Here is an 8,426-nt window from a genome sequence, read left to right as displayed (position 1 = left end):
CTCCTCCCTCCAATCGTTACCCCTCTTTTTCCTTGCTTTTCGAACCGAGCGGCTTGGAAAGGCGAGGGCCACAAAGGGGAGGAAGAGGAAGCATGTGAGGAAACAGGGAGGTAGTTGTAAACAAAGGGGGGAAGTGCATATGTTCCCCGCCACCTTCGTCTTCCTCGCTTGCCATAGTTTGGGGGAAATGCAGCCTGTTTCTCTCCCCATTCTCCGGTGCCACTGACAATTTTGCGTTGTCTTCCAACCCGGAAAAAGATCGGAAAGGGTTGGGTTTGGGACTTTTCCCTTGAAAGGAAAAGAACCACATGATATATTTGGTGCTGGTGACGTTGTCAACATGAAGGCACAGGTGAATGGCGAAGGAGGCAAAAGTGGTGTTCAGTAAGGGCAGCGTCGGTCCCTTCTCGGGGCTGCAATGCTCAACTTGGCTCGTAAAGGGAACAATGGAAACGCGGGGACCATCTCGGTCTCCCCGCTTCCCAAGGGATGTTGGTCCCGGCCACGTTGTGTTGGTACGTCTTTTCTAAAAGGCAGGTGGACGGCCCCAGGTTGGGTGGAAGCAGGGGCCGAAACCCAACCAAAGTTTGGCGTTGTAATCGAACCTTCTGAAGTTGCTCTTGCCCTTCCAAACACTTTTGGGGGAACTGGAGGAAAACTGGGACAAGGAGGACCATTCACACTAAGCAATTAGAGTTGCAGTTGTGGTAGGGTCATCATGCTCTAAGTCAGTGGTTCTCAACCTGTGGGTCTCCAGATGTTGTGGCCTTCAACTCACAGAAATCCCAACAGCTGGTAAACTGGAAAGGAATTTCGAGGAGTTGTAGGTCAAAACACTGGGAACCCACAGGTTGAGATCCACAGACTCTACCACAACTGCCATGAAATCCTGGGATTTGTAGTTTAGTGTGAGTAATCCAGAAGTCTCAAACTGAGAGCTCCAGTACTTCCCAAAACTACAAACTCCAGTTTTTTTCAGGATCTTAGTAGTTTAATCGTATACAGTAAGACTTCCAGCAAACTTTGGCCTTCCAGGTGTTTTGGACTTCAACTCCCACAATTCCTAACAGCCTACCGGAGTTGAAGTCCAAAACACCTGGAGGGCCGAAGTTTGCCCATGCCTGCTCTATAGGTCTTTTAACACAACTCAGTGGCAGACTTCTTCCAGAAATCAGCTAATTTAATAGCATTCAGTTGCAGTGAAGTTCTGACATCCTACTTGCTGTTGGCCAATTCCCCTGGCTGTTAGGAATTGTGGGAGTTGAAGTCCAAAACACCTGGAGGACCAAAGTTTGCCCATGCCTGCTCTATAGGTTAACACAACTCAGTGGTATGTTTCTGCCATAAATCGGCTCATTTAATGGCATTCAGTTGCATCCTGGTGGCGCAAACCCTTGTGCCAGCAGGATTGAAGACCAACAGGTCAGAGGTTCGAATCTGGGGAGAGTGCAGATGAGCTCCTTCTGCCAGCTCCAGCTCCGCATACAGGGACATAAGAGAAACTTTCCACAAGGATAGTAAGACATCAAAACATCCGGGCGTCCCCTTGCAGATGGCCAATTCTCTTACAACAGAAGCACTAAAATAAAGATGCATCCACGATTTGGCTGGGAATGCAATGCCCACAGTTGCAGAGATCTTACAGTAACTGCATAGTGTGAATGGGCCTCAGTTCCAGAGATCTCCATGCAAAGTTCCCCCTTTAATGCCTAGGTATTCCCTTTCTTCTGAGTCCCTATTACCTATTTGCCCCATTTCCTGGGGATAAAAGGACGGTGCCAGCAAAGGGGAAAGCTTAGGATGAGCAATTGGGTTTCCTCGTTGCTTCCTACTCAAGTCGGGAGACGGAAACGCTCCCTTTCCCATTGCTAGCAAGCCTGGCTGAAGAGAAGTTGGGACTGCTCAGCTTCCGATGGTGTCCGGGGCTGGCGATTCCCGTATTATTTCACATACACACAAACACACACACCCAAGGGAAGGGTGAGAAACACTGGCTTCGCTTAGACTGTCTCCTAACACTCTTTGTTTCGCCCTCCGAGAGCTTTGGACAGTGAAGGGATGAATGGGCGGCGAGTGGAAATGACTGGAAAAAAAAAATCCCAAAAGATTTGCGGCGAATGCCAAGGGACTGCGGAGATTTAAAAACAAAACCAACATTTGTTTTCAAACCGAGAGACTATTGGGAGAAATTGGTGTGTCGTCCCCCTCCTTTCCAAACAAATGGGTTGATAACTCGGGTTACCTGCATCCACGCAGGGAAAGTTACCGATGGTTTTGAATGGTGTGTCCAAGGACGCTCCTCCAGGCGTGAGGAGGAGCGCCGTTGTCCAATCTATTTCCTCGAGGAGTCTTTCCCTCCTAGAATTCGGGGCAACCCTACGATGAGCGTCAACTAATACTACGGTGGCCTCTTTTATATCAAAGGATATATTAAGAGGTAAGGCAATTGAATTCTTCGACGACTAGTGCAGGTGTATGCAAGATTTTCTCTTATTTTTGGGTTATGCAAAACTCGTCCTCTTTGGGCAGAATGGAAAGGTGCCTCGTCCTGAAGCGGAAGGGTTTGTTTACGTTTACGTCTCTTCCGGCAATGGTGGGATTCCTGGCACTTGTCTCCACCGTGGCTCAGAATGAGACACCTTCCCATGCCGAAAATATTCAAATAGGATGGAAAGGTGCCTCATCCTGAAAGCGGAAGGGTTTGTTTACATTTCCGCCACTTCCGGCATTGGTGGGCTTCCTGGCACTTGTCTCCACCGTGGCTCAGAATGAGATACCTTTCCATGCCGAAAGTATTCAAATAGGATGGAAAGGTGCCTCGTCCCGAAGCAGAAGCGTTTGTTTACGTTTACGTCACTTCCGGCAATGGTGGGATTCCTGGCACTTGTCTCCACCATGGCTCAGAACGAGATACCTTCCCATGCCGAAAGTATTCAAATAGGATGGAAAGGTGCCTCGTCCTGAAGCGGAAAGGTTTGTTTACGTTTATGTCACTTCCAGCAATGGTGGGATTCCTGGCATTTGTCTCCACCGTGGCTCAGAACGAGATACCTTCCCATGCCGAAAATATTCAAATAGGATGGAAAGGTGCCTCGTCCTGAAGTGGAAGCGTTTGTTTACATTTCCATCATTTCCGGCAATGGTGGGATTCCTGGCACTTGTCTCCACCGTGGCTCAGAATGAGATACCTTCCCATGCCGAAAATATTCCAATAGGATGGAAAGGTGCCTCGTCCCGAAGCGGAAAGGTTTGTTTACGTTTCTGTCACTTCCAGCAATGGTTGGCCACCGTGGCTCAGAACGAGATACCTTCCCATGCTGGAAATATTCAAATAGGATGGAAAGGTCCCTCGTCCCGAAGCGGAAAGGTTTGTTTACGTTTCCGTCACTTCCAGCAATGGTGGGCTTCCTGGCATTTGTCTCCACCATGGCTCAGAACGAGATACCTTCCCATGCTGGAAATATTTAAATAGGATGCATCAGAGGTTGCAATATATTAATCCCATTGAATGTCACCATGAGACGTACTTCGGAGTAAACGTGCATTAAGACCAATTAAATAAAAGGGACGGCAATAGGCAAACAAACAACCTCAAAGTTGTTGTAGGTTTTTCTGGGCTATATGGCCATGTTCTAGGGGCATTTTCTCCTGACGTTTTGCCTGCATCTATGGCAAGCATCCTCAGAAGCTTGCCATAGATGCAGGCAAAACGTCAGGAGAAAATGCCTCTAGAACATGGCCATATAGCCCAGAAAAACCTACAACAACCCAGTGATTCCAGCCATGAAAGCCTTCGACAATACAAACAACCTCAAGTTACTTCGAAGTTAGTCTCATTGGCTTTGGAGGGAAATTTGGGATTGGGGTACCAAAAAAAAAAAACCCTTTTCAAAATGCTGTTCTCCCAAAATCAGTGGTACTGAAAGATTGACTTCCGAAAAACCTATTTTCATATTGATGGGTGACAATTTAAATTCAGCATTAAATCTAAAAGAAGGCTTAGCCTACCCTTGACTGTTTCAAAAACAAGTCAAGGTTTCCCTGAAAATTCAGGGGGAAAAGTGCCTTTTTAAGTGGGTTGCTGTGAGTTTTTTATGCTGTCTGGTCATATTCCAGAAGCATTCTCTCCTGATGTTTCGCCCACATCTATGGCAGGCATGCTCAGAGGTTGTGAGGTCTGTTGTAAACTAGGAAAATTGTGGAATGCCCAGGGTGGAAGAAAGAACCCTGCTCTGCTTGAGGCAAATATGAATGTTGCAATTGGCCACCTTCATAAGCAGCTGCAAAGCCTGGCTGGTTGCTGCCTGGGGGAATCCTTTGTTGGGAGGTGTTAACAGCATATTATCTGAGAACACAGAAAATTGGGATATATATATATATATATCCAGGGTGGGAGAAAGAACTCTTGTTTGTGTGAGGCAAGTATTAATGTTGGAATTGGACACCTTGATAAGTAGCTGCAAAGCCTGGCTGCCTGATGCCTAGGGGAATCCTTTGTTGGGAGGTGTTACAGCATATTATTTGAGAACACAGAAAACTGGGTTTATATATATGTCCAGGGTGGGAGAAAGAACTCTTGTTTGCTTGAGGCAAGTGTGAATGTTGCAATTGGCCACCTTGATAAGCACTGAATGGCCTTGCAGCTGCAAAGCCTGGCTGGTTGCTGCCTGGGGGAATCCTTTGTTGGGAGATGTTACAGCGTATTATTTGAGAACACAGAAAATTGGGTTTATATATATGTCCAGGGTGGGAGAAATAACTCTTGTCTGCTTGAGGCAAGTATTAATGTTGCAATTGGTCACCTTGATAAGCAGCTGCAAAGCCTGGCTGGTTGCTGCCTGGGGGAATCCTTTGTTGGGAGGTGTTACAGCATATTATTTGAGAATATAGAAAATTGGGTTTATATATATGTCCAGGGTGGGAGAAAGAACTCTTGTCTGCTTGAGGCAAGTATGAAGGTTGCAATTGGCCACCTTGATAAGCACTGAATGGCCTTGCAGCTGCAAAGCCTGGCTGGTTGCTGCCTGGGGGATCCTTTGTTGGGAGGTGTTACAGCATATTATCTGAGAACACAGAAAATTGGGTTTATATATATGTCCACGGAGGCTAGAAACGGAAATGGAGATAGTTTGGGATGATACAAATCAGACATTTGTTACTGTTATTATGTCATTGCTACTATAATTGTAAAGAGCCAGTATATGGAATACATTTTAATATTTTTTACTGGAAAGTTCTTATTGTAGTTTAAAACCCAAATCAAGACATTTGTTATTGTTATTATCCCAGAATTTTAAAGATATTCCAGTATATGGAATAAGTTTTAATATTTATACTGGAAAGTGCTTATTGTGGTTTTAAATATTGTATATTATTTCATGTCGTGGCCATCAATAAACAATCAATTCATTAACAAGCATGTGGACAATTTCAACACAAAGGAGGAAAATGTAAAAATTAACAAAATCTGGCTCCCAGTTTTTAAAAAATCTCTAAAATCAGGATAGTAAATAAAGAGCAACACTCAAAAAACAGGAATTCCAGACACGAATCAGTCAGGGCCAACTAACACCTCTGAACAAAGGATTCCCCCAGGCAGGAAGCAGCTAAGCATTGAAGCTGCAATGCTATTCAATGCTAATCAAGGAGCCCCCAGTGGCGCAATGGGTTAAACCCCTGTGCCGGCAGGACTGAAGACCGACAAGTCGCAGGTTTGAATCCGGGGAGAGTGCGGATGAGCTCCCTCTATCAGCTCCAGCTCCTTATGTGGGGACATGGGAGAAGCCTCCCGCAAGGATGATAAAACATCAAATCATCTGGGCGTCCCCTGGGCAACGTCCTTGCAGACGGCCAATTCTCTCACACCAGAAGCGATTTGCAGTTTCTCAGGTCGCTCCTGACACGACAAAAAAAGGTGATCAATTGCAACATTCACACTTGTCCAGGGTGGGAGAAAGACAAGAGTTCTTCCTCCCACCCTGGACATCGTTCCACAGATATATAAACCTCACTTGCCTAGTTTCCAACAAACCTCACAACCTCTGAGGATGCCTGCCATAAATGTGGGCGAAACGTCAGGAGAGAATGCTTCTGGAACATGGCCAGACGGCTCGGAAAAATCACAGCAATTCCAGCCACGAAAGCCTTCGACATCACATCGAACATGCCTTTTTCAAGATTGTCTTTTCAAGTTTCGGATTGTAAACAACAGGCCTGTTCCTTTAAAAATTGTCTTCTCGATTGGGATCACGGTCCATTGTCTGCAAAACTTTTAAAAATTTGGTTCAATCAGGTCCAAACTTGGGTTTCGCTTCTGGAAATCAAAGATTGCTATTTGGGACCTTGAAAGAACCAAAGTAAAGTGTTAATTCTAAAATTAGAGTTAAATTAAAAATTAAGGATGACGAGCAGGGACTACTGGAGACGTGTAAATACGTTCAACGAGGGAGCGTTGTTGTTTGACTGATCTCCCTACCCTTTTGGGAAAGGTCACCATAAACAGACCATAAAGAGGGCCAAAATGGCCAATGCTTTCCCTTTCTCTGGGGGAAATAACTTTTGCCCACTTCAGGGATACTAATCATAGATTTGGACTATAGAGCACCGGCTGCAAGAGCAGTCTATCCTTATATTTATATTTCTCAGCTTACCCAATCTGCCGTTGCAGCTGGGATCTATTCTGGACGGTTCGGGGAAACCAAGCCTAGACGTTTCCCATGGAGCAGAAGTCCCAAACTTTCCCTATTCTATATATTTTTTTGAACAATCTCCCAAAGTTTGGGTGGTCCCGATTCCTTCAGGAATGGATGCACTCATGCCAGAAGCTGGGAACTCGGGGACCTTCTCGGCCAAAGCCAAAAGGGTTTGGCGCCAAAGCGAGAGGTTTGCATCTCTGGTTTGGAAGGACTCGCGTTGTCCTTCGGCACCTCAGGACGTCCTAAAGTGACCCCAAATGGGGCTCCCCGTCTCTTGGGGAGCCTGTAAGAGAACGGACTCTTGCCACTGATAGGGACTAAGTGCTGAAAGTGACCCCCCACCCCAACCCTTCCGTTCCTCTTCGTAGGAACCGCGGGAAGGGTACGTTAGCACCGAATTGGGGGCCTGCCGGTCTCGCGGGAGACCGAGTCCCGATTTGACCCAGACTCCTACTGTGTTTGGTGGGGCTTTCCTCCCTCGTCTGCAGAAGGGAGGGAGGGGACTGAGGTAGGAAGGATTTCTGAGGATGCTGGCGGAGGTTAAGGGGCAACGAGGGGTCGGAGGGAGGAAGAGGAAGAGGAGGAGGAAGAGGAAGAAGAAGGAGACCCCCCCTCCCCCCCAAAGCTCGGCCTCTCGTGGATGATTTGGGGGTTGGATTTGGTTCCGTTTGTCCCGGCTGCGGAGCAGGAGTGTGGGGTGAAGGTGCGGCGATGGCTGCCCGCTGTTCGCCCGCTCGCTTGCCCGCTCAGGTGGCCTGGTCCAGCTCCACCAGGAGCTCCTCCCCGAGCTGGAAGTGCCCTCCGCTCCGCACCAAGGAGGCCTCGTCCTCCCCGTCGTACAGGGCCAGCTGGGAGAGGGCCGGGCCGTCCACCACGAAGGGCAGCATGTCCCCTAAGAGACCTGGGTGCGAGGAAGGAGGAGGAGAGGAAGGCAAAGCGGAGGAAGAGAGCGAGGGAGGGAGGAAAATAAAGAAAAGAGGATAAGAAAGGACCTCAAAGAAGCAGAGAGGAGAGGAGAGGGAGGATAAGGTAGGAGGGAAAGAAAGAAGAAAAGAAAGAGAGAGGAAGGAACGAAAAAAATAAAAGAAGCAAGGAAATAAAAGTGAAAAGGAAAGAAGGAGCAAGGGATCAAGAAAGGAAGGAGAAAAGAGGAAGGAAGGAAGGAAAGGAGGGAAATAAAGGTAAGAGGAGAAGAAAGGAAAATCAAGGGAGAGGAGGGAAGGAAATAAGTATGGAAAGGGAAAAGGAAGGGAAGAGGGAAGTTGAGACGAAGGCAAGAGAAAGGGAAGGAAGGAGAAAAGAAAGAAGCAAGGAAATAAAAGTTAAAAGGAAGGGAAGGAAGGAAGGAAAAAGAGAGGGAGGGAGGGAGAAAAATAAAGGGAAGAGGAGAAGAAAGGACCTCAAAGAAGCAGAAAGGAAAATCAAGGAAGAGGAGAGAGTAGGAAGGGAAGAAAGAAGAAAAGAAAGGGAGACGAAGGAAGGAGAAAAGAAAGAAGGAAGGAAATAAAAGTGAAAAGGAAGGAAGGAGCAAGGGATGAAGAAAGGAAGGAGAAAAGAAGGAAGGAAGGAAGGAAGGAAAGGAGGGAAATAAAGGTAAGAGGAGAAGAAAGGAAAATCAAGGGAGAGGAGGGAAAGAAATAAGTATGGAAAGGGAAAAGGAAGGGAAGGGGGAAGTTGAGACAAGGCAAGAGGAAGGGAAGGAAGGAAAACAGAAAGAAGCAAGGAAATAAA

The 8,426-nt window shown here is 46.9% G+C and overlaps 1 protein-coding gene across 1 annotated transcript in view; it reads right to left on the bottom strand.

Moving 5' to 3' along the window:
* Nucleotides 1-4,140: 4,140 nt before the first annotated feature.
* Nucleotides 4,141-8,426, bottom strand: part of LOC137094967 (hypoxia-inducible factor 3-alpha-like) — a 92,047-nt gene continuing 87,761 nt past the window's right edge. Inside the window, exon 15 of the mRNA XM_067461032.1 lies at nucleotides 4,141-7,596. Within this exon, the coding sequence (XP_067317133.1) occupies nucleotides 7,442-7,596 (155 nt within the window). The 3' untranslated portion in view covers nucleotides 4,141-7,441. The remainder of the gene's footprint in view (nucleotides 7,597-8,426) is intronic.

Source organism: Anolis sagrei, chromosome X, assembly GCF_037176765.1.
Source record: "Anolis sagrei isolate rAnoSag1 chromosome X, rAnoSag1.mat, whole genome shotgun sequence".
NCBI lineage: Eukaryota > Metazoa > Chordata > Lepidosauria > Squamata > Dactyloidae > Anolis > Anolis sagrei.
This window is presented reverse-complemented; position numbering and strand designations above follow the sequence as displayed.